Source organism: Ascidia mentula, chromosome 4 (genome assembly GCF_947561715.1).
Source record: "Ascidia mentula chromosome 4, kaAscMent1.1, whole genome shotgun sequence".
Classification (NCBI taxonomy): domain Eukaryota; kingdom Metazoa; phylum Chordata; class Ascidiacea; order Phlebobranchia; family Ascidiidae; genus Ascidia; species Ascidia mentula.
In genome coordinates this window covers 3,439,948-3,465,699 of record NC_138569.1, presented here as the reverse complement: position 1 = coordinate 3,465,699, position 25,752 = coordinate 3,439,948, and the positions used below count along the sequence as shown (strand labels likewise).

Genomic DNA, 25,752 nt, shown 5'->3' with positions numbered 1-25,752 from the left:
ACGAATATCCTTTACAATATTTCACCATTGATATAAAACGCTCTACGTTCGTCCCTTGGAAAAATCATTGGATTGGAGGTAAGTGAGAACTCTCTCAAGTTTGTTTTTCAGGCTGCTAATGCATGCAGGCCTACTTGACAAATCCAGACGCAAGGCGAAAAACATCTGCGTTGTGTCATGAGTCTCGGCGCGACGCGGTCTTGACAGATAGCGACAACTGCACTTCTGCAACGCCGTCATTCACCAAGTTGGGCGACCAATCGCGAGTCCCTGTGCACATCACGTGACTCTATTTTTAGCCGACGTATCGGTGACGTGGGAGCGAATGTGCCGGTGTTAAAGAGGAAAGCCGCTATGTGTGGAAAGGTTGCCAAGAAAGTTAAGTAAGAAATAGTAATTTTGCATGCAATTATGACAACTGATGGACAACATTTGTAAGTTATTAGGGAGTCTTGGTCTTTGCAATAAGCATTTCACGCACATTTCGCCGAAATGTTGATTTCTGTAAAAAGAAAAAAACAATGACAAAAAATGGCAAGAACTTGCCGCCTGATAATTGCCGAAAAACTTTTACTGTGTGGATATAATGCCCTAATACGCATCTGTTCATTCTTTTTTGTGTAATTTATGTAGAAATCCCTTTGTTCACGTCAAGTTGCTGTGATTTGTCACCATGTAAGCCAAACTAAAAGGTCGGTTTCTTGTTGCCGAGGCTTCAAAACAATTCCACATTATTTGTTAGGACACCTTTGATGACGTCATTGGCACTCGGGAGGGTCGAAGGGCGTTGACAAGTTAAGAAAAAAGGGCATTAAACTGGAGCATCCAGCTTTTATTAACGGCATGCAAGCTGAGGAAAGCAAGCAGTTATCCAGAGTTGCATTCAATAAGCGTTTCTGTTTGATAACGTTTCATTCCAGGCGGTTACTCGGGTTGTAAAGTTGTAGGTGATTCACAGTGAACTTGCGAAGCTTGGTGGAAGCGCAGTTGAAATGCACCCAAATACAAAATTTTGTAGTTTTAGTCAGACAGAAATCTAAACGATGAGACCCTGAAGTTGTAACGTGTTTTAGAAGGCATTGTTTAAATAAATTTGAAGATAGATCAATTGGTTTATCTTCTATTCCGCAAACGTATTACGTAAACGTCATTCCCAGAGTCCGAATAAGCCTCAGTTCGTTAACACCGCCGCGGTTCTCTTCAGCTGTCGCATTATGACGTCATAGTTACAAGAGGCGTCGGCATCTCGGCGAGGAACGCGAAGCGACAGGTTTGGCTGATTTGGTGACAACATCGAGCGTTTTGTAGAAAGGCAACAAACACATTGTCATCAACATGACGAAAGGTTATACAGGTTGTACATCGGTTTGAAAACAATATTTGTTTTGCTTTTTAGCAGATAGAAATCAATTTATTTTCTTGTTACTCTCGATCCTGAGCAGAAGAAACAACAATGTCGGATTCCGAAGATTATTCCGAGGTAAATTCTACATAGAGAGCTTCCGTGTTTCCCTAATATACTTGTGTTTTAACGATAAGACATAGGCCTATGAGCTTATTAGCGTTTGTTTTATCGGCAAAACACCTACAAACCAATGTGTGCTGCAGTACACAACCTGGTGAGACAAATACTCAATTCAAGGTTATTTGGTTTTATCAGGGTCCTTTCAAATTCAAATTATGACGTAATTCGAAGGGCCACATGCATCTATATTAGTTCGGTTTAGATAACGTTGCGGGGTTCAGCCAAACAAACTATGACATCACAATGGCAGCTACCCAAGATACCCAAGGCATTAACGGTCGAAACATCTGTGACATCACATCTAAATAGGAGAAACTTTATGATTAGCCGTTGGAACATAATTTTGTCATTGTTAAAGACATGCATAATCAATTATCAAGGCAAGCCAGGCTAAACTTCATTTTCAAATATGCAAACTAACTTATTGATTGAACATTGACGCCAAACAGATCGCACAAGAAGAAACGGAAAATGCGGAGGTATAAAAGCACACTGTATCGCGTTTCATAGTTTAAATCAGTAGATTTAAACAAATGCCCCACCCAAGTTAAGAAAGGTCAATTGCAACAATAACTTTTATTGTTTCAACGGCAAATTTGAACACCACAAATTTGTATCTCAATATATAGGCCAATACATTAGTAGGATAAGATTAACACATGCTCGGTCGGAACATAGTGTAAATCGATCTTAAAAAGTATTTAAGATCTCTTTCGAAATAAGCGGTGCGCGGCTTATTGCTTCTGCTACTCATCTTCAGTCATTCATCAATTCATAGCATTATAATTCATTATACCCATCGGAAATAGCAATTTTACTAACATTTACTTAAAACTATGTGGCGCGGTAGTTTCGCTAAATTATTGTAGAGTTTCGGTAAATTTTTGACCAGTAATGTAAAAAAAGCGTTGTCTCGTTTGTGTTAATTTTTTTTAAATTCTCATCAATTCCGTTTCATCAAATCCTTTCATTCATATTCTTTTGTTTCCCTTTTCCCCTCACCATATGCTCTTGGCACTTACGTATTAACTAAAAAATCACACGATTCACTTTGCACCGTTTGTGACCGCTCACTTGCGCACGTTTTAATCACCCCCGCTACACTCACTCGGGTTATGGGAGAAAGGAAGAAACCAGCAGCGAGGAGGAAGAGGAGAGTGGGAGCGAGATAGAGGAGGATACGGAGGGTGAGGAAGAAACGGGGGAAGCAAAACGAGAAGTAATCGAAGTGTTTGAGAAATTAACGATAGACTTTGTGAAGACAGCAGACAGTCATCAGAAAAGCAGATTTAGTTCATGGTCTGTTTTAAGATTAGATTCGCTACATTTAGATTGTAGTTGTGGGAAGTTTTACCGGCGAGACGAAAGCGGCATTGATAGGATTTGAAAATGGAACTATGTTAAGTCACTGAAATTTAGTCCAGAGAGTGTATGCAAACGAACTAAAATGAGGCAAACTTGTTTATTAAAGTAATAAAGCTCATCCTGTAGTCAAAGAATACTTTAGTTTGTTTAATCGTAATAAGGAACAGTGGTTTATAAAGGAAGAAACATAAAACCAGTAAAAAACTCTAATTAAAATATTCCATTCCCATCCTCATCATTTCGAACTTATTTTAAAGTTTATTTTGTTGCAATGGTTAATTATTGGTATATCTGCCTGTTGTCTAATGTGTCCACTGATTTGTAAAACTTTCTTCTATTAATTACCTCACCAATGCATGACGTCACTAACAACACGCTCGCTTTTTTCACCTGCCTTCTTCGCCGCTGTCAACGACGTCATCTGCTGCGCCGCTTACGTAATCATCGGTGACGTCAGGAGGAGGTTGAAGAAACCCAAGAAGTGGAAGAAGTTGAAGAGGTGGAGGAACAAGCTGAAGAAGAACCAGAACCTGAACAACAACAGGAGGAGGTAGTGATGGATGTTGATCTTTCGCATCCTCTCTTTCGTGGATCGGACAAGGATCATTTTACACTTATTACCTTAACCTGGAAACAAACTCCAGGGAAACATCTAAACCTATTGAATCTTTTGGTTTTTACATTTCTTGACAAACCGTATTACTATCGGTGTATTGTTTTGGCGATTTCAGAAAATAATTCTCTCTTTTATACTTACAGCTCAAGCCGGAGACACCACAAACTCCCAAGTAAGTATTTCTTTGCCTATCTTTCAATCTTTGGGAGATTTCGGGACAATAAATACATAAAAAAACTAACATGCTTTTTTGACATATCGCTTTGTACTAAATACCGACCATCAGTCACTTAAAACTACCTTGTTTGAGCATCTTTGTGTCCGAAACCCGCGATATTCGTATCTTGTGCCGGAGTAACCTCAAGATTGTCTTCCAGACTCTCGGTTCCTCGCATCACGCCTCCCAAGATTCCGGATGGCGAGATCGTTGACTTAGAGGACATCCACAGGAAGAGGATGGAGAAGGACTTACTCGAGCTCCAGGGCCTCATAAACGCCCACTTCGAGCAGAGGAAGAAAGATGAGGAGGAACTTGAATCTCTCCGCGTCCGGATCGACAAGCGCAAGGCGGAGAGAGCGGAACAAACCCGTAAACGTCAGGAACGCGAGAAGGAGAGAATGGCTCAGGAGAGGGTAAGAAATAAAATGCCAGAAAATTTGACAGAATGTAAAAAAAAAATTTTTTCAATGCCCAAAAGTAAAAAAAAAATTGTGGATATTAATTCTTACGAAATCCAATCTAACAAAAGCACTTGATTCAGTCATGTTTTAATACAAACAAACTCTCAAATATGTCTGTCAATCTGTGAAAAGATTTTTGTCAAACTTTAAAATACAAGAATGCTGTGGAACTGATCATTAAATATCTCTGTTGCCATGACATTATGTCAAAACTTAACTTCCACCGTGAACGCCGTTGGAAGGTCTTTCTGTACCTGAACAAATATTGTCGTCCTGTAACATAACGAACACCAAATGTATCGACAGCAAAAGTATTTTTAAAACAACGACGTGGTTATTCTTCGATCATTAAACTTATACCCTGCTCTTCTTCCGTGTCCACAGGAGGAGCGCAAACGCAAGGAAGAAGAGGAAGAAACCAAGAGAGTAGAGGAAGAGGCAAGGAAGAAGGCTGCCATCGCCAATATGTCTCTTCACTACGGAGGTTACCTCGCTCGGGTAGGATGACGTTTTAAATCGATCGTTTTTTATAAAACGTTGCTATAAGACATTATCAGATGCATCTTAAACTTCCATAGCATTTTGTCTGCTACCATATAAATCTTTTCTATTGTGACTTGTATTGGTTTAATTAATAATAGAAAAATACTGTCACAAATGTTCATAGTAGTAAAAAATAATAACAAAATCGCATTCGTCGAATCTCAGGCTGAGAAGAACAAGCCAAACAAGCGTCAAACCGAACGCGAAAAGAAGAGAAAGTATCTTGCCGACCGTCGCAAGCCACTCAATATCGACCATCTTAACGTTGATAAGTGAGTTTTACTGACATATAATGCCGTAAAACGCCTACCAATCCCAACCTTAACCATCCATTTTGTTTTAAGACTCCGTGACAAGGCCAAGGAGCTGTGGGACTGGCTTTACACCCTGGAGGAAGAGAAATACGACCACGAACAGAGAATCTCCCGTCAGAAATATGACGTAAGTTTTACTCCAACTGGCTCTTCTGTATTGGGAGGTTTACGTTTTCCTGTACGTCACACACATCGCTATTATCATTATTAAAACAATAGGCCAGTGTTTTAATTATGAAGTGACGATAAGTTGTATATCACATTGGCCTTTGCAGACAAATACGCTTCATTGGTGCAAACATAAAGCACTATTATTGTTGTATATGTTCAGTACATTTCGTCACTTTTGACTCTTATGTTGAAAGAAACTTCCGAATATGCGAGGCAGGACATTGACATTACAGCAATAACTTTCTATTCGCTTGTCAAATCACACCCGTTGTTGCTTTTGCAGATCAACCAGCTTCGTCAGCGTGTGAATGAGTACATGGGCAAGTTCAGCAAAGCGAAACGTGGCGGCGGAGTCAAGATCGTCGGGCACGGAGGTGTCGGAGCCGTGGCCTCCACATTCAAATGAGTGCTCTAACCGCATCCCCATCCCCGAACAAGCTTTTTAACCGTGTATATTATTACTGTTTTTGCATCACCCAAACTTGAGTCCCAGCCGAATCCACTTTGTTGGCTGGCGTCGTGTTTTTGACACTACCGTCGCTTAGTTGTTTGAGAACGTTTTCGCGTGCATCGTGTTGCGCATGCAGTTTGGGAGTTCGACATTCTCGTTGAGCGAATTTACGATAATTGGACGCAACAATAAAACTGGAACGAATATTGGCAATCTGTGTGTCAACTTTGTAAACAAAAGTGACAGACAATGTCACAAAGTTTAAAACAGTGAGATAAAATTTGAAAATTCCGCCTTAAATTACCTTAATTCTCAAAAAAAGCAAAAACTTTAAATTAGGACATGAAGCTTTCTCTGTATCGGGAAAAAATATCGATTCGAATCTTTTTCAAACCGTATAGAGTTCTAAAATTGGTTCGTTTTGCATGAAAATCACTCAAATGTACCAAATTTTATGCCATTTATGCAATAATGAATCCTTTTATTGCAGTGAGTAAAATACTTTCTTTGTCACAATGCATCACAGAACGATATAAGCAATCAGTGACGCTTCCAATTTTACGTTCAAATGAGCACAGATGCAAGTGCGACTATAAGCATTTGATTTTGAAAAAAATAGTTTCTCTTAGCGCTGAATGTTAATGAAAATGTAATGACAAGACAGCAAAAACTTAAAAACAATTCGATTTATGTTGTGATTTATGCCCACTTTTTTATTATTTTTGTCAGGTCCATATCTCGCCAAATTTGGATCCTAAATATTTACTGGGCTAATGCTTCAGTCACCCTTGGCTGTTCTGGCCTAACTTTGGGACACAGGCTCTGTAGGATCTTTTTCTGCACTGAACAATGCAGCTCCAATCAATTTTAGATTAAAAGATAACTTTAAAATTGGAGTTTGTGTTTTGAGACTCTCCTGATAGCTTTGTGGGTAACAAAGACTTCATAACAGATTTTTTGAACAAACCCTGCTTAGAATCCTAAATCGTTTCTTGTGACAAGGTTTATTGAAAATAAGATGGCTGATTTAAATCCGCAACTTTCGGACAAATTGCGTCTACCCGTTTATAGAAACGGGTAGACGCAATCTTCATGACTGGTTGCTTCTTAGAGGAAGAATGCTTGAAAGACAAATAGTTCAAACCAACAAACGTGTATTGTGGCACTTTAAACTTCACGGGGCGTCGACAGTGAACAACAAGAATAGAATAAAATGTACAAAAACTTACAAAACTTCATAAATAGAATCGCATTCAAATTACAAAGAAGTGTCGCGAATCCAAAACGAAAGACACAGAAAATCTGCCGTAGTAACACTGTTACCTCTTAAAACCACAACGATCGGTGCGCATCACAATTACCCGAATCGTGGTAAAAGCAACGTGATTCTATATTGGTTGTGAAACGTGGAAAAAATGAACAGTTGTAAGAGAAAAAAAAGACCCATATATTTGATTGGATTCAATCGGACGAGATCGGTGTGTTTAAGAAGGCAACGTTAACTTTAGACCATGATAAAAACGTCAGTAATTATATAACGAGATTGTTGTTGAAACAATTAAGTATACAGCACGTTTATTATCATAATATGTGCTGACCTTAACGTCTTGTAACGTAACAAAATATCCCAGAGATACAGGAAAAGACCCTTGGCAGCGCTTGGCTCAAGAGGTAGGGGCATAGAGATCATAAAGAACTAAATCGTAGGCACCTTTACTGAAATTTACTCTAGGCACTGAGTAACCGGCAGTCCTGATTTCAATGATTTGCCAACAGGAGGAAAGGCATTTGCATTAAACGGGTGCAGCTTGAGGCTGCTTTTAAATATGTAGCGTGAAGATTGGTAAAAAAACACGGTAAGAAAGCTCGAATTTTGAGGTTGACCCGCGTTTCGCGTCGGTCTGGATTGCGGCTAGGCGTTTTCGTGCCCATCGAAACGAGGTTTATGTCGCAAAAATGAACAAATGCAACAGAAGGAAGGCGCGAGACAATAAAAGTTCAATGAAGGGAACAACGAAGTCAAACTAAAGAGACACAAACACACGGGCGTGCCTCGCGTCACAACAAGTTCGCAGAAACGTTTTGAAGAACGGCGGGAAGCAGACGAAACGTATGAAATGTCAACAACTGTTTTCGACCGAATCCGACAGCGAGTCGCCGTCGCCGAGATTCGAACTCTCGACCTCGTGACCATCCTCGGATAGCAACGTGCACATCGTTGCGACGCTGGCCTTCGGCTGTTTTTCTTGAAGATTGCGCAAAAGTCGATTCTTCACTTGCATCTTTTTCTCTGGATGCACCCCATTAATGACGTCATTGATTATGACGTCACTCTCGTGACCGGGTACCTTCCCCAGAAGCGGAAGGTCGCTGTGAGTCAGCGGGTCCACATGCAGACCAGTTGGGGGATCAGTAGTGCCGCGCCTACGTGGCGGAAGCTGATTGGTCGCTTTTCTCGGGGCTTCGAGAGTCGACACCCGACTGTATTGCGATGCGTCGTCATGTTCGCTGACGTCAGAAGCTGTTCGTGATATTTCCGATCGCGGTGTGCAGGAGCCGTTTGGGAGGAGGGTGCTCCGGCTGTTGTCGAGAAGCGAAGTGAAGCGAACTGTTTCAGAGGCGGGACGCTTTCGCATTCGTCTGGAAAACGAAAACGAGAAACTTAACAAAAGGAAGTGTTGTGTAATTACTGATAGGAAATTAATCATTCTCCTATGAAAGTTGTGCCAAACTTTTAAAAGACGACTCACCTCCACAGTAAGACTCCGCATCCTACAAAGAGCAGGAAGACCACAACAAAGGCACCAAGCGACGCGAGAAGCAATCTGAGCAGATCGTGTTTGGCTGCAGGCGCCTCAGAGCCAACTGCGTCCACTGATGACGTCATTTTGGTCGACGACGTCACTTCCTTGGGTGTGACGTGGGTGGGTGTGACATGGGTGGGTGTGACGTGGATAGGTGTGACGTGGATGGGATGCACAGGGTGGACGCTGCAGTTTCGCAGCAACGCCTCGGGGTGATCGGTGGGTGTTTCCCCTTTTTCGACACCGTCCAGGATAGATCCATCCTCTTCGGGACCAGGGGTGTTGGGGCAGGCGCAGGTGTATTTTTGTGGTCCCTGCATCAAGCACAGATGCGTGCACCCTCCGTACCCGGTGCGGACGTCGCATGGACTTGTGCCCTTTTGCCTTGAAGCCGAAACAGCCTGAAAGTAAATAGGTGTTTGTGAATTTTGTTCAGAAAATATGGTTCGATCCGTCCAAACCAACGCACTCAATTCTCGAGGAAGGGGAACTCCCCCAATCAGTCCAATACATGTAACTAGGGGAAAGTAAGGAAGTGAGGGAGCACATTTTACGGAAAACATATCTCAATACTCTTTCCGTTTTAGACTAGGTTTTCTAACAGCGCCAAATGATACGAAAATTGTCTTGAACAGCTTTTTTAGCAAACAGGTACAGCTTTAAGGTCTATTTGGGATTTGCGATACTTGCGAATGTGAAATGTATCGGTATGCAGCAAGCATTTCTCGGCATATATGTCCTTGTTCGATACAACACCTCCTTAAACACTCACCTTTATATCCATAAGTCCTTCCAGTCCACGGAGGATCGTGCTTTTCTTGTTAGTGTTGAAGGGATAACTTACTGAATGCAAACTCTTTGTCTCCCAGTCGGTCCAAAACAAGGTGTTGTCGAGCTGCAGGAATACATTACCAATTACTTCATTGTGATTGTATCGAGAAAGGAAACAAAACGATTATATAGCTCTCATATGTAGTAATACTGCCAATGGTTGTGACAGTTTTGGGCTTAAAAATGAAAGTCATGTCAAGTAATTTTCAAAAAGATTGAGGGTTAAAGTTGTGACATTGCGAGATGGAGATTATTGGGATGAACATGTGTAATTACTTGCACTTCCTCAGCTACGATACAGTATAAATATTTACATTATCCAGACGTATGTGTGGAACATATATTAGACTTTGTAATTGTCGTTAATATCAGTTTTAAAAAATCACTCCACTGATTATAGTTTCAACATTTTGTGTGAGCCTTACGTCTTTCAACCTTTGCCAAAGGTTCAAATGGCAGATTTTTAACTAATTGACTTTGTCTTGGTCATAAAACAGTCGCCTTTTAAATTCATCTGTAACTTACGAAGGTGATGGAGAATCCGTGGGGAACAGAGGGAACGACAACTTTTCTCTTTCTTCCGTTGAAATCACAAGTCTCGATTCGTCTTAGGTCATCATGTGCGTCTACCCAGTATATTTGAGAATGTTTGTAGTCGATGGTCAGACCGTTCGGCCACTTCAGGTTCTTTCGCACAAGTGTCTGTAATAAACGCCACGTTGAATATGAGATATAATGTTGAACTTTTGTGTGGATGAATTAGGCAACATCAGTTTTTAGGTTACAGTTTTTAAACTAATTTATCGACTATTTTTCGTGTTATTTTGTTAACTGTAAGTTTCGTCTCAAAACAATCCACTACAGCAGGGCTTGTACCTTTCTTCCCGTGCCATCCATGTTAGCCTTTTCGATTCTCGCTTTTCCTCCCCAGTCGGTCCAGAACAAGAGGCCGCGCGACGGGTGAACACACAAAGCCCGAGGTTCGTCCAAGTTGTTGCTGATAATCACGAGTCTGTTCGAATGATAACGAACACAGTTACACACATTGCTTATGGGGAGACAAATGACGTTTTTACAATACGTTATACCTAGGTTTATTGCTCTGCAATGTCGGATTTAAAAAAGGATAAAAAGCATCTTTCAACCGATTCACAACCAACGCAATATTATCAATATGTAAGCAAAACGTATCCGTCTTCCAAAAAGGTGGTTTCCCTTACTTGCTACTGCCGTCAAGTCGCGACACAGAAATCGTATTTAACACGGCGTCAGTCCAGAATAGATTGTCGGCAACCCAGTCAACCGCTATGCCATCCATCGTCTTCAAACCACTGGACACTATTGTACGCACGTCAGAACCGTTCAAGTTCGATCGTTTGATGACGTCAAGATAAACGTCAGTGAAGAATAGAAGCTAAAATGTAACGAAATCTGATATTATAAGGATAGACATAAACTCCTATCCCGCCCCACTAGCGCATCACAAGTAAAAAATATTTAAAAAATAACAAGAAACGTGTTTTGAGGGCACCCTTTCAGCAATAAAAGGGCCCGCGACAGAAAAATCAATAAACTGCATAACAGGTTTGTCAACTATGGGTCAACTGATCCCTTTGGGTCCACAGGACTTTACCAAACAATAATACTTTCAACGATGAAGTTCATTTTGTATGGATACATCACCAAAGTCAAATATTATTTTACATACAAGACGATGCGGTCCACGGACCGAAACAAGTGGAGAAACCCGTTTATCTTTGTGATCCTTAACCGGTGGGAAATTAGTCGGGCACCGAAATGTACAAAAGTAGTTGCAAGAGAAATGTTATATTTTGTATTCACTCTGTGTCGTACACGTATTTGGTTACGCAGTGTACTTGAAATGTTATAAAAGTATATCAGACATAGCGCAAATGCAATAAGTAAATTCTAAAAAATTTAAAAACTGGTGGGAAATAAGGATTCCGCTTAAACTTAAAGTGGGAAATGAAAGAAAAAAAAGTTAAGAACCACTGGTCCATCTATTAGAAGCATATTACCAACATGCACAAACCTGACGATCATAATGATAATCAATAGCGATCGTGTTCTCTAGCTCCCCAAGCGGCAGCTCCACGTACATGTCATTGTCGGCCTCTAGCGACACCCTGCGGACGGATAGGCGTTTGGCGAAAAGCAAGTAGTTTTCGGGGAGGTCGCTGCAAGTCTTGCCGTCATCCTGGAGGCGAACTCCCGTCGGGCAAGCGCACTTGTACCCGATGTCTGAAGTGGGGCTGCGCAAGCAAAAGTGACTGCAGCCTCCATTGTCTTTGCCGCATCTGCGTAAAAGTCATCCATGTTAAATGCGTTTTCCGGCGCAAAACAGTTGGGAAATGTATGCTTATGTAACCTGAACATTGGCATTAGAATTAAATCACTTTTTTAAATTGCAGATGTAAACAATTTCGCACGCACCGGTTATTTCCCGAGACATTCATCCTGGCTGCCGTCATTCCCATCATATGAGGCATGTTCGCACGAACTATGCTCACACTGCTGGTGTTGTATAGCGCCATCTGGTAAATGTTGCGCGAACTCCAATCGTTCCAGTAGATGACGCCATCGAGTATGGCGAGGGAGTACGGATGGGAAGCCTGGGCGTAGAGGACTGTGCGGTTGCCGCCATCCAAGTTGACGCATTCGATTTTCTGTTAAATGGTCAAAAATAAGTTGGTCTCCATATCGCGGAACATTGTTTAATTGAGCGGAATAAATAAAATATAACAATTAATACTTTTTTGGTTGCAGTATACGGTATTAACATTATTAAATTCTTAATTTCTGTCTATCAACACTACTAACTTTACCACGATTGTATTAAACACTTGTCTATCAAAATACTTAATTTTTTTTTATTTTGAAAGCATTTTCATGCGCATGCTTTTTATAGTGTTTCTTACTTCCGTTTGAGCGTCGCCCCATATGACAATCCCGCGTTCCTCGTCAATGGCGATCGCGTTTGGCCAAATGAGATCTTTCGCTACAACGACTGAACGATTCGATCCGTCCAAACCAGCACGCTCGATTCTCGAGGAAGGGGAACTCCCCCAATCAGTCCAATACATGTAACTGGGGAAAAGGAAGGATTATAGTTAGGAGAAGAGGGAGCACGTTTATGGAAAATATATCTCAATACTCATTCCGTTTTAGCGCCAAATAATGTAAAGATTGTCGTCAACAGAAGATAGACTAATATCACTTACCCTAATTCGTAATGCAAAGCAATTGCCCTGGGGGAAGCAAGATCCTCACTGACCAAAATCCGACGAGTTCGTCCATCTAATGTCGACACGGATATGGCATCACGACCGTCGTCTGCAAAATGTGGACAAAGAAACAAATCAGCAAAATATACAAAATATGGAGATAATCTTTTTTTATCTTTGTATTAAGCATCGCAAATAAAGGAAGTTTAACCTTTAGTAACGGAATGAATTGAAGAAAATTAACAAAAAGTCGCTCAATTAATGTTTCAAGGTAAAGGAGTCAAACCTGTCCAATAGAGAAGGCGCCCCACATGATCAATCGCCATCCCGTCAACCATATCGAGTCCGGAACCAATCACCACCTCGCTCTTTGAATAATCGTCCAATGGGCATCGCGAAATTTCCCGAGCCCCGTTGTCTGACCAGTACATGTAACCTGTTAATACAGAATAAGGAAATGTTAATCTAAAGTCAAACCAGACAGATATAATTAAAACCGTAGGTATTAAGTAAACGCATACTCGATCTCTAGTACCATTAGTATTCAATAATATTAAATATAGTTACAACTAGAAATACACCGAAAATTCAGTTTCGAAATCCTATTATAAAAGCTTTGTTCCGTGCATGACTAGTTACGCAACCAAATAATATGGGAATCCAGGTTAAAATTAAGACACAAAACGAAGTTGAAACACACCGTCGTTGGGGTCCACAGCCACGTCCGCAACGTTGGCCATGTAAGCGTCGATGGGCAACTTCATGTCGGCTGAGTATGCGACATCTAGTGATATGACGCGAATGTCCAACCTCCGTGCGATTGCCAGGAACCTACAAGGGGAGACACCGGTTACCTCAATGGTAAATAGTTTGGAAAAATTTCTTATGTCTTATTTAACGTTTGATTTTACGATGCATTTTACACAAGTCCACTGTCGTCAATTATCGACACAAATAAACTGCAAAACATTGAGCCATTTATACATTTGAAATTAATAATATCTAAGTTTTTTCATACTGGAAATCACGACAAACCAAACATAACACTGTCGTACTTGTTCATCTTCGTGTTGCATTCGCGCAGATCCGGCCCCAAAGAAAGTCCCGTTGGGCATGCGCACGAATAAGGTGTGCTTTCGATGGTCAAGGGTAGCTCCCCTCTTGGAGCCAGCAAACAGAGGTGAGAGCAACCTCCGTTTCGAATTGAGCAAGGATTTGGGGATTGAGGTCGTGTTTGGTGGAAGTATCGGATATCCATCAGATGTTCAAGATTCTCGAGGAGAACTTGGCGGTTTTCGCCTACGAGAAGTTTCGTATTACAAGTTTTATCGCTTCATCAATTTGTGTCTCTTAGAGTACCAAACTTTTAAAACATTCAAATCACATTTAATTTGAACAAATTTAAAAAAAACAACCCATGTATCCACAAGAGAAAGAAGTGACCATGGGAGTGTTTACTTAATAAAGTACATAATAAAACTGTTATCAAGTTTGCTTAAAAATCGCCAAATTTATCAGTAAATCATCCAAAACAACAGAATCCATGACACTTACCGGTCTCTTTGTCAGCGCTGTTAATCGACTTCGAATCCCAGTCTGTCCAGTAGATCTTCGTCTCATCCAGAGTAATCCCGAACGGATGAGGGAGGTTGTGTTCGATAATCTTCCTCCGGTTGTCTCCATTCAAGTCACATGACTCGATAGCTTGGAACGACATCCCGGCTTCGGTCCAATAAATCCTGTGAAAAGTCCGTTGTTGTTAGGAAAATAAATTTGACCTGCTGTCCTATAGTTTTTCGTACTGCGAGTTTGTGTGTGATGCCGTGTGACGCTAAATCCTATCATTTGCGCATAATTTCATGTTGGTGAAAACGTTTAAAGAGCTGCCAATTTATCGAAATAATATTTCATGAAAACTTCGACGTATTTGCTCCACTGTAATTCTTATAAGAGGTGGGAAAGTAGTCAATACAAGTGCCAGCAAACAATACTACTATACTGTGGGTCTTTTTGGGCCTGACACGTTTTATTCGACCAATTCAGTTTAAATTAAATTTTAAATTACTTTTCCGTGGTGTAGTCAATGGCAACGCCATTCGGCCACTTGAGGCCAGTAGAGACAATGGTTCTTCTATCGCTTCCGTCCATACCAGCACGCTCTATCTTTTGGACCTCCTCTCCCCAATCCGACCAAATCAGTAGCCTGGAAAATCACATGATGATTAAATTGAACCAACATGAGACACATTCAAATATCTGCAATTTTTGCCAATATTTGATTGTTGTTTTTTTAAAACTTTTTTTTTTAATTTTAATCAAGGAAGTTTTTCTTGTTGATTTTAGCAAAGAACAGCAGAAGTATAGACTAAAACCTACCCAGCTTTCGGGTACACAACAATGCCTCGAGGTCGGTCTAAACCGGTCCAAACCAGTACGCAGCGCATCGAGCCGTCCAACAAGGCCACCTCGATCCGGTTCAGACCAGAATCGGTCCAATACATTTTATCGGTGATCCAGTCGATGGCAAGGCCAACAGGAGAAGAGATGCTGCTACTGACCAGGACCTGAAAGATGGCATACATTATTGGTGACCCCGATTTGCCTATCAGTGTCCGATTTCAATGAGTAGATTACATTTGATTACGTATAACAGCATGACCAACAATTTTTCGGGGATAACAACTGCTCTTTGCACCTAACCAAGAGCTAATGACAATAAAAGTACAGCCTAAAACTTACAAAACTGTTTTGTCATAAATAAACAAAAAAAATGGAATGTAAGTTTGGTGACGACGTTTCATATACCCTGTAATAACAATTCTTTTCTTCAATTTCAACCCACCCTTGCGTTACTGCCGTCCCACTCAGCCCTACTGATTGTGTCCGAATCAACCTCGGACCAGTAGATGTAACCGGGATGCGAGCTGTGCCAATCCAACGCAATCGCTCCGTGTAACTCCTCCAGAGGAATGACGCTGTCTGCTCGCGCCGCCGAGTCGAAAGAAATTCGTCTGACAGAAAACGAATAATTACTAAAATTCATACTAAACAGTGTGGTGGATCACAAAGCTTTGATGGGGATTTTCACCTATTGGCAGAAATCATTAGGTTCTCCCAATCGTTACAAAACCTATACCTGATGTCTTCCCTCCTGGTGAAAACAAGGAACCGCTCGATATTTTCAGCACACTGGGTTACGTTAACCGTCCTGAAGCCGGTAGGGCAAGCACACGTGTATCCACCTGGTTTCGGTAAACACAGATGACTGCAATCGGATTGCTCACAACGATTCAGACCTAAATGAAAACACGCAGATTTTGACTAAATCACAGAAGTGACCCAAAAACATTTTGTGCTATCACCATTAGTAAAAAATTCATCGGTGTTTTTTTAAAACAAAAAATGTTTTTAAAACAACCCTATCATCATGAAAAGTCCAATAACGGTTGTATACCTTTGGGTTGACGGAGGGGGTGGTAGGTTTGAATATCCATTGGGAAATGCAAACTGCTACTAATTGTCTGAAGTCCAACACCGGTGAACTTATTCACACTGTTCACACTCCTCGTGTGCCAGTCTGTCCAATACAGTCGATCTTCGAAAATGGTGACCCCGAACGGATGCGGGAGCCCTATCACAAGGCAAAGACGATTGTGTTAGCAATAAGTAGTGATTGCAACGCTTGATCAGGTACGTTAGAGATGTAGCAGTAATATATTAATTACTTAAAAATAGCATTGGAATATAACACATGGCTTTGTAAATCTTTAGGACAAACAACATGCGCTGATATTCTCTTTCTTGTTACCTATCTTTTCCTTGAGCCGCAGCATGTCAAATTCAAATAATACAGAAACCAAATGAAATGTGAAACACAAACAAAACGTCAACACTCAGGTAATCTTACCGGAGCTAATAACCGTCCTTCTGTCACCCCCGTCCAAGTTTATTTTCTCGATAATGTGATATTTTGCGTCGGCCCAGTACACGTGGTTTCTGGTGTAGTCGATTGTGAGACCATTTGGCCAATGAAGATTCCGAGAGGCCAAAGATTTCCTGTTGCTTCCATCCATGGAAGCACTCTCAAGACAGGCGATCTCGCCCCAGTCCGTCCAGAACATTAAACTGCAAATAAAATTCACGTAATAAAATACGATACCCACAAAAATTGAAGATTCATAAACAACTGTGAGCCCAAATACAAGTTTATAAAATCTAAATATGTGTGATTGGGCTGAGACAATATTTACTTGGGGATTTGTATATTTGATTAAGGCAATATTGCATTTGAACTTACTCTATGCGAAGTTTTTAACGAGGTACGTCGGTTTATTTGTAAGAGAGGCCACAATTGTAATTTAAATGCAAAATTTCTGCACAAAGATTTTTTGTAAAATACAACAAGAAAATGTTAACAACAAAAGATTATTACCTCTCCTGCGGGTGGAGCGCAAGAGCGCGCGGTTTCTGCAAGTTGTCCCAGATCAAAACTTTCCTCAAGGTTCCGTCCAAACGCGAAACTTCTATTCTTGAGGTTCCAGAATCAGTCCAAAACAAAAGATTGTGGATCCAATCAACAGCGACTCCAGCTGAAAGAAGAAACTGACTTACTTAAATTGGTTTAACTTCCGACATTTCCTGTTGCCGTAGTAATTACAATGTACACAACTTCAAGGTTGTATCTTTAATTTTTTTTTATGTGCAGGAGCGTTTTAATGCCTTATTTCACATAATATTGCCACCACGTATACCGTAGTTCTGCCTTCGGCTTTTAATAAAAGCTTGTCAAATTTTATTATTCGTGAATAAGTTGATGCAAAAAAGCAGCATGCAAAGTTTAGCCTTGTTCAAAATTCAAGTAAAAACAATATTTTAGTGCCTTTTCTTTATGACGACATCACATTGCAGTTTTCTTTACACTACGTCATCTTATTGCACCCATGCATTTAGATCGCGTTGCAATCTCAATTGCTTCTAGCGGGCAAGGATTGTTTTGAGAAAACTTAACCGACGAAGGAAAACAATTTAGAAAGGCGGCTACATTATGAGAGAATAATTGGCATTGTGGCTGTGCAAACGACACAGACAAGTTGTTGCCAAACAATCGATCCTTTGTTGCATTGCGTTACGTCACAGAGACGCGCGTAACGACGTTTTCCGTCGAGGAGTAGGAATTGGAATGGTGTGACAGACTGTGCGAAAGGTTTATGTTGTGTTGACCTTGAAGTTGCTAAAACGACCTTGAACAATTTAAAAGCTGGTACAACGTAGTTATAAGATACACATCCTGAGATAAGTAACGTCTGAACTAAAGTGCCATCTTGGGTTGCCTTTAAACACATCTACTGCATATCGGCATATTGGTTATGGGTATGAGTAAATGCAGACACTACGGCAAAGAGGTTTAGCGTACGTTTTTGTAGTTTTATTCACAGTAGCTTTTAAAGCAACCTTGTCTTAATTCGAACGAGCATCAGGCACATTTGGATATCGTAGCGGGGAAATGAGGACCAATTTGCGCCCGCTAGTTCGGTTATCTTCCAGTCTGAAGAAAGGACATGCCGCCATAATTGTTTTTTCATATTTACCACCGCAAAGGCTGCGACAGCCAAGGCCAAAACGTTTATTGGTAAAAACATACTGGATTAAATAATTTGAAACAGAAATGGCAAAGACACAATGCCGCTGACAACAAACGTAACCAATAATTACTCATTTAAAACAACCAAACGCTATGAAAATGATAACAGGAGTTTTCGTGACGTTTTGTCTCTGGTATATTTGATAGTTTTTCTGTTAAGTTTTCAGGCGTGAATGTAAAAAAATACAACAGCGTTTATTTATTTAAAGATTTTAAACAACCTTTGCTAAAACAACAACCAACCAAGCTGATGCAAATACTTTCCCATACCCTCCTAATAAGGGCTGAGCGACGTGGCACAAGCTTCCGTAACCACAACATGCCACAAACGACCACAACGCCGTTTTTCATAGGACCGCATGTTTGGAAAGCAATCATCGTTGGCGGCAAATCGGAGGAGCGGAAGGAGTCTAATAAAGATTAAGCGCGGAAGAGCGAATGAAGGAACGCGATTATGATTTAGCGATTTCGGAAGCCGCTGTTTGAAAAGGGGAAACTTTTGTACGTTCATAAGTGTTTGTGGTTTATCCTAAACCGGTAGGCCAACGTCCGTCCGTTTTTTTATGAAAAAAGAGATTGAGGTTTTCGAATATACACATGGCATTTTAACATAAATTGAACACCAACCTTCTTTTTGCGTTTTTTTGTGCTTGGATTGTTCTCGAATTTCGCAATTTATAGGTTTAAAGATAATACTAGATTAAATTTTGAATTGGCATTGCATTTCAAATGAGCAAAGGACACATGCATGTATTTCCTATTTTTTTGTAAAATGTATCGTCAATTTGCAGCTCAGATTGGATATTGAGTTTAAAAAGCTAAAGATGAAAGCATCACTAACGTAAAGCTCCTGTTAGTTTGAAAACTCAAACCACCTTCAGTCGAGTTATTTTTACTTTTCAACAGCAGGTTGGTTGCACACAAGGAGATGATTTGGTATTGATTAAAACGTGCTGACATGGGAATGTTAAACCACGTAATGTAAAGTGTTCAGACAGTCCCTTGCGGCTGTCGAGCCGGGGGTCTGGCGTCATCACTTTGATGCTGATAGGCTACCCACCATGCATTAACCTACTGTACATGTATAGCAGGACAAACTGGATTATGTCCAATAAATCCGGAACAATTGGAAATGACCACACTAATTTCTTAAACATGGTAACATGTTTCAAGCGCCCAAAGATAACTGGAAGTTAGTTAGTTTTTAGGCCAATGTTTCTGGCTATACCGCTTAATGCGATATAGAAGTTTCAGAAAAGAATAAACCCAAAAGTTACAAAAGGCCATTTACCAATACCTTATTTTACCACTGGCGTTTCTTAAAATTTCCAAAACACCTTCAAGAAGTTGATTTTATGCCCAAAAAATCTACTTCAGAGCACTGCAGCAATTTGTTTGTGTTGTCACAGGGTGTTGTGTTGCGTCACAATACCTCCGTGTTATTTTACAAACCACTAAATGACTGCAGCGATTTCTGTTCCGCCACGGGGTCATTCCGTCCAAGATAAAGTTACTTTTTTGGCGCACAACTCAGAGGCGTATGGTTTGGCGGGCGAGTTTGACTTGTAAGCTAATATTACACCGCCATACCTGGACTTTCCAATCCCGAAGAAACGACTTGTTCTTTACCACTTCCGTTCATGTATGACCTCATAACACGATCCAACGATACATCAGTCCAAAACATCAGACCCAATTCGCTGTGAAAATCTGTAGGAAAATTTTCGCGGTTAAAAATGAAAATCACTACCGAAAGGCTCAATGTAAACATGTCCCTTTGCATTACATTTTTTTATGAAGCAACGAAAGTGTTTTAAAGGGTTTTTTTACACCTTCAGATTATTTTTTTCGATTTTAGCTTCTTTATAAAATTAAACGAAAATTCCCCAAGCAAAATATATGTAGGCCTGAATGAAATCAGTATTTGATTTGCCATGGGACTTAAGTGGTGCCCAGGAAATGGGAAAAAAGTGTTAGATTCCGAGGGCAACTTCAATGAAAAGGTGGGCGTTGCAGAAGCAGTTCTCGAATTCCTCTGTATGGCCTAAACAAACTTTGAACGGACAAACATTCGGTCTTTTTGTGCACAAAATGCCGACGAACAAAAAGCCATTCCGCTTATGTGTATTGTTGACACCTTACGAAGTGGCGAAGAAGAGTCAATTACACGAACGTCTTTGGATCATCCCTGACCACCTAGGGAGAGGCCCTTTTGTTGACGTTCCGGTTCTTGTTGCGAACGCGCGGCGTTTGAGTGGGGCATGGACAGAGGAGGGAGAATTCTACCGGCCCCTGTTTGTTTTCGGACCATTAGGGACTCGACGAAACGCCTTGCTGTTCTCGGACGCCAATTACGGACTCGGCGAAACGTGTCGCGCGCTTTTACGGCGCTTTAATTACGAACAAAGGCCCCTTCGCGAAATCCCGCTGTTTAAAATTTTCCCTGATAAACGATCTTAAGAGTGGGGAGGGTACAAAGCGAGACGAAAAAGGTTTAAATGCTAATTGTGAGCTATCGCTTCTGCTAGGGGGTGAACATAATCCTCTTTAAATGTTGCCGGTTTACTTTGTTTGTACAGTGGTTCTCAACCTATGCCAGTTCGCAAGGTAATGGCTTTTCAGCTTTGACACACAAAATTATAACGAAGGTTGTTTTTTTTTCGACATATTACAGTTAAGCAGATAAAGGCAAAAATAATGAACGCTTTTAATTCATTTAAATGTTGTATTACCAGTTTGCACACAAGAACGATCAGTTTCGCAGTGCATTTGTCGAATCCTTCCGTAACCCGCAGAATGTAGTGTTACAGTACCGATGAGATTAACTATACCAGGGAAAGAAGCCTCAATGTTACAACGCACTGCCTGTAACTTCGTTTTGATAACTTTTAATATTTGACAGGTTCAAGGCACCGTAACATCCGAAAATTGGCACTTTTAACACCATGGGTTCGATGAACTCTGCAGCAAACTGCATAACCTTTCATTTCAGAAGGCATGCAATGGTGTGACAAGTCCAAAACTACCGCCTTTGTTGATCCAAAAAGTGGGACGCACCCACTCCATGATAGACCCCCGTCTTTCAGCACTGGGCAAAGTCTATGCACTTTACCCAGTCAACTTTCACACTGTAATCTCCACAAGTATGTACGACTTAGTTGTTTTTCAGGCCATTGTCACATTCTTTTCAATCTTGAAAGATTGTTAGCTTGACAAACGGTTTTGTGACGTAATACTGGCAGTTGCTTCAAATCGAACGAAAAAAGCTTTTGTCGTTTTGGGGGATGGAATGTGTTGGGTTGCATTCAGTTTTGGCCGAGCAATTTTGCACAAGACCAGTATAGGACTTTTGGAGACCGCTTTAGTTGGCCATCGATAGATTTACGCTTGCAACAAGTTTAGATAAAATTTATTCGAGCTTTAGTACATTAAAAGAATGTTTGTCACAGTATGAAGCTAAATTAAAACGAATTTGAAATTCGTGGTGAACAGGCTGTACAATGACTTAAAAATGCAACGACTTTTCGAAAGAAGTGCTGTTGCATTGTTTGGCCGGGCTGAACTTCTAACATTTTTGGAAGTTCGGCTTCACAGTGTGAAGGCCATTAGCCAAGTGTTAGAAGGGTCAGAAGTCGTGAGATTCCCAAGCCGGCTTTGCCACCCAAGAATGCCAAATATTTATTCCAAAACACCGCAGCACGATCATACAACCTCGCCGCTTACCAAACACTCAAGGAAGGTTGATATGCAAACACGTTTGCGGCAAAACGACCGGGGATAATTTTTAAATGTTGAGTGTGAGACATTTCCAGGGCAATAAGGTTTTTGAACATGACAGTCCACAATTGGCCGGATGCAGAGCTATTGGACAATTGAATGCAAAAAAATACCGAAGTTGTTTATAATTTTCAAAGACATTTTACCGAAAAAAAAATTTATGCAGCAAGTTTGGAAAGCTTGACCATAACGGATTGCTCTTGAAAACGTATTCACAAATTACAATTACAATCAAACAGGCCAAAAGTGATTTGCTATAAAAACACGCCAGACTAAAATACATAAGCCTATAAGCTAGCATTACCCGCTACAAACACTGACCAATGAAATTTGGCCTACAACCAAACTCAGCCTGGGTCACGGTGGAAATTACACTCATTGACCGGGTCGCTGATCCTTTGTGACCCCGACGGCCAGCCGAAGGGCATTAAAGTTTAGGGTTACTGTGGGTGAAAAGCCAAAGCACAACAGTTTTGAAGCATATGAAGGGCTGACAGCCGCCCCGGGAAAAACAAATACCATTGCAAGCTTGCGAACCCAGGGCCATTCGTGACCTCTACGGCCCATATGACCTTGCAACCACGTGTCGATCAAACTGACCTCTACGACGGCAGCTGCTAGGTTGGTGGCCCCGCGCAACATTGTCAACCTGGGAAAATGTTAGTCGTGGGAGACGGGGTGTTTATGAGAGGTGGGATTATGAAAGGTTTACTAGCCTATAACACAATGATGGTACCGACAATCATCATTCAACATGCCACAAAATAAGACACGCCTGGTATTTGTACAACTTTTTAAACATCGCGTACAAGGAAGGTTTACGCAATAGGTAACAGACAAAATGGTATATGCGTAATAATGTGCATGCGAGTTCCTGATGCTGTTTATCCCAAAACCACAAGCGACAGGTTCGATGCCATCACTCAGGCCAATTACCATTGCGAACTGACAAGTGACGCAAAATTTTGACCAAAGAAAACCAAACAAAGATCTTAAGTTACCAACAGGAACAGTATTCGGCCGACCCTGCTGGTGTGTGCGTTTCCTGATAATTGCGCCTCCACAACGAGGCAGCACACTCCCATGCAGCTGAGAGGCTCAAGTTTAGGCCTGACTTAGGATAATTTGACGCAGTTTATGTTTGCCAAACAGCTGGAAAAAATGTTTTTAGAAAAGTAATTACGTTTGAGCCACCAATTACGCTTGACCTTAAAGGTCTAGCTTAAGACGTCATAAAATTAGGATTCTGTACTGTGAAATGAAATTAGGACTTCTACTTCAACAATTGCGCTTTCTTTTCTAAGCATGAGTACATGCCATAAAAAATTGCTGGATTTTCCCGCAAACGTAACCACTTTTTCGGGACGTTTAGCAAGTGACAAAACGTGCCACTATACAGTTGAATGCAAATTAAATAAAAATAGCCTTAAGCCTGATATTGCGGTACTTGTTCTGGTTTGGGTTTCCCAGCTCAGATGTGTACAGTGAAGACACGGGCGCAGCATTTAGTTGCTCGCAATGCAGCAAATGGTTTCTCGTGCAACCGAAGAAAGTACAGGAGAGTTTAAGCGCATTTCGAGCGCCCGGTCATGCATGAAATGGGAACATGTTGAAGCTACAGTCACTGACAAAACTTCAGGATAAGGCGCAATTTTTTTGAATTTAATTAAAAAAATCCCCCCAAAAACGCAGATGTTTTATTGTTAGGGTCGCGAGACGTTAGGAATATTTTTGTGGGTCGCATCGAAGTGTTTTTGCACATTCCTGATGTAAATAACTCTCACAGCACTATATGAGATCGATTCGTCTGGAATACAAAGTATAATATCCCATTTTGTGCCCCGCATCATGTTAGCGTATCCACTGTAATATTTTCCAGATCGTCTGAATCGCGTAAAGACTGGAGAACCGCAACAGCACGAAATGACACTGATTTATCTGGATTACAAAATGTAGAACTTACCGAGACCGATCGCATTCTCCAAGTCGCGTAGAATAGGTTTGTATTCGGATCGATCCGGCGTCATCTTGCGGATATCGATTCGGTTTGTGAGGAGGAGGGCGGGCTCCGGGCCGCTCGCTTTGCACGTCCTCCCGTTTGGTCGGAGGGTGTAGCCTTCCAGACAGGAACAGTTGAAACTTCCCATTGTGTTGTTGCATATTTGGCTGCAAGATCCCTCAACTCTGCATTCGTCGATGTCTGCGAAAAGTTTTTTTTTTTATAAAGATCATTGCACGGGAGATGGTTCCACAAATACAGCAGAACGTAGCCCTCGATTAGGCGTTGTCTTGATACCAACGACACCAATGTATTAACATATGAATATAATTGTTCGAAAGAAAATGCTTAACGTTGAATCAATTAGTTTATCATATGTACAATTAAAAATCGAGACAAAGTACTTTGGAACAAATGAAATGATAAAATCGCAAAACAAATTAAAAATAATTACAAAAGTAGAGTTGAGGGTCGAAGTACAAAACAGTTGGACAAATTTTCCATCGCGTTTTTTAACTTTCTAAGTAGAATCGTTCCTCAACAAAATATTTGGAAAAAGCACAAAAGCGCGTTTCAAACAAATTTCCGCGCGTCCTTGAGGGACAATGATGGGAGGGTACAGTACCACTGACCCCACTGACTGTCTTCTAAACCCTTTTTGTACTCACCGATACACGTGCTCAAGTCGGGGGCGAGCTGGTATCCCCTTCGGCACGTGCACAGGAATCCTTGTGGCGTTTCCTTGCATACGTGTTCGCAACCACCGTTGTTGTCATCGCAGGATGAATAATTTGAGCCCGGTATGATCGAACCGCCTGCAAGAAAGTCCTATGTTTTGAACTTACGGTGTTAACATTATGGGAAAGATACATTCGAGACTACTATGGGGGTTTGCATCGTATAAAAAACAACGCAGCATATTGAAAAACAAAACTCTTTTGGATTTTTAAATTTGACGACAACAAAAGAGGTCACTAACTGGACCTAAAAATAAAAAGCAAAATTTAATTTGGACGTAACAACTTCATTACAGCAGGCGACCGGTTTGTTTTTCAGGTAAAACTAATGGTTTATTGAGCTTCGTTTGACAATAGAAATCATCACTTACTGCAAGGGTGAATAGGCCTCTCATCCGACGCATCGAGACAGTCTGGTTTTTTGTTGCACACTTTACCGATGGCGATGCATTCCCCACTCATACATTTGAACTGCCCGCTTCCGCATACATCTACAAACCGCAAGATAATGTGAATTGTGGAATAACAGATACAAGCCAAGGGACCCAATCTCAAAATAACTGGCTAGTATATACAGGAGGAAAGTATACTATGCTATGTGTAACAGAAATTTTCAGTAACGCATCACCCGACAGAATTGCCACCATTAGTTTTGGAGGCAATTTTACGTGATTGTGTAAAGGCGGGAGAAGTCGCCGTGGTTGGTGGTAACAAAAAAAACATTTGTCAAAAGTTAAGGCGTAAGTGTTTGTAGAGTCGAGAAACCAACTAAAATACAATAAATTGAATAACTTTATTAGTGAGTGTGAGCATGGGATTCGAACCCTCATCTTCCGGACTCTCACCGCAATTCGTTTCGTCGCTTCCACTATCACAGTCAGGTGAACCGTCACATCTCCAACTCGATCTGATGCAACGGTTGCTCGGCAAGCACTGGAACTGGTCGTCGTCGCATGTTGTCATTAGACGTTCTGGGCGAGAAAAAAAACTTAGTGAGTCACCTAATTAGACTTATTAGGGCCTGTCTGTAGTTACAGACAAGAAGAGGCTTA

General features: G+C 41.0%; 2 protein-coding genes across 3 annotated transcripts in view; one reads left to right on the top strand and one right to left on the bottom strand.

Moving 5' to 3' along the window:
- Positions 1-1,438: 1,438 nt before the first annotated feature.
- LOC145899653 (troponin T, fast skeletal muscle isoforms-like) lies at positions 1,439-5,879 on the top strand. Its single transcript, XM_082988542.1, has 8 exons — positions 1,439-1,480; positions 3,348-3,440; positions 3,650-3,678; positions 3,884-4,139; positions 4,572-4,685; positions 4,896-5,002; positions 5,075-5,171; positions 5,499-5,879. Exons 1-8 carry the CDS (start codon positions 1,454-1,456, stop codon positions 5,619-5,621), a joined length of 846 nt encoding a protein of 281 aa, XP_082844668.1. The 5' UTR covers positions 1,439-1,453; the 3' UTR covers positions 5,622-5,879.
- Positions 5,880-6,803: 924 nt separating this feature from the next.
- Positions 6,804-25,752, bottom strand: part of LOC145897571 (low-density lipoprotein receptor-related protein 4-like) — a 39,872-nt gene continuing 20,923 nt past the window's right edge. For both annotated transcript variants that reach the window (XM_082985917.1, XM_082985918.1), the window contains exons 9-34: positions 25,546-25,671; positions 25,072-25,191; positions 24,632-24,778; positions 23,928-24,164; positions 19,778-19,897; positions 16,979-17,135; positions 16,454-16,671; positions 16,001-16,177; positions 15,683-15,842; positions 15,389-15,557; positions 14,923-15,110; positions 14,612-14,749; positions 14,101-14,285; positions 13,602-13,845; positions 13,247-13,377; positions 12,833-12,982; positions 12,544-12,655; positions 12,241-12,409; positions 11,756-11,988; positions 11,355-11,619; positions 10,522-10,715; positions 10,178-10,313; positions 9,827-10,003; positions 9,243-9,365; positions 8,417-8,871; positions 6,804-8,306 (exon numbers count right to left, since the gene is read on the bottom strand). In XM_082985917.1, the coding sequence (XP_082842043.1) occupies positions 7,787-8,306; positions 8,417-8,871; positions 9,243-9,365; positions 9,827-10,003; positions 10,178-10,313; positions 10,522-10,715; positions 11,355-11,619; positions 11,756-11,988; positions 12,241-12,409; positions 12,544-12,655; positions 12,833-12,982; positions 13,247-13,377; positions 13,602-13,845; positions 14,101-14,285; positions 14,612-14,749; positions 14,923-15,110; positions 15,389-15,557; positions 15,683-15,842; positions 16,001-16,177; positions 16,454-16,671; positions 16,979-17,135; positions 19,778-19,897; positions 23,928-24,164; positions 24,632-24,778; positions 25,072-25,191; positions 25,546-25,671 (5,051 nt within the window). In that variant the 3' untranslated portion in view covers positions 6,804-7,786. The remainder of the gene's footprint in view (positions 8,307-8,416; positions 8,872-9,242; positions 9,366-9,826; positions 10,004-10,177; positions 10,314-10,521; positions 10,716-11,354; positions 11,620-11,755; positions 11,989-12,240; positions 12,410-12,543; positions 12,656-12,832; positions 12,983-13,246; positions 13,378-13,601; positions 13,846-14,100; positions 14,286-14,611; positions 14,750-14,922; positions 15,111-15,388; positions 15,558-15,682; positions 15,843-16,000; positions 16,178-16,453; positions 16,672-16,978; positions 17,136-19,777; positions 19,898-23,927; positions 24,165-24,631; positions 24,779-25,071; positions 25,192-25,545; positions 25,672-25,752) is intronic.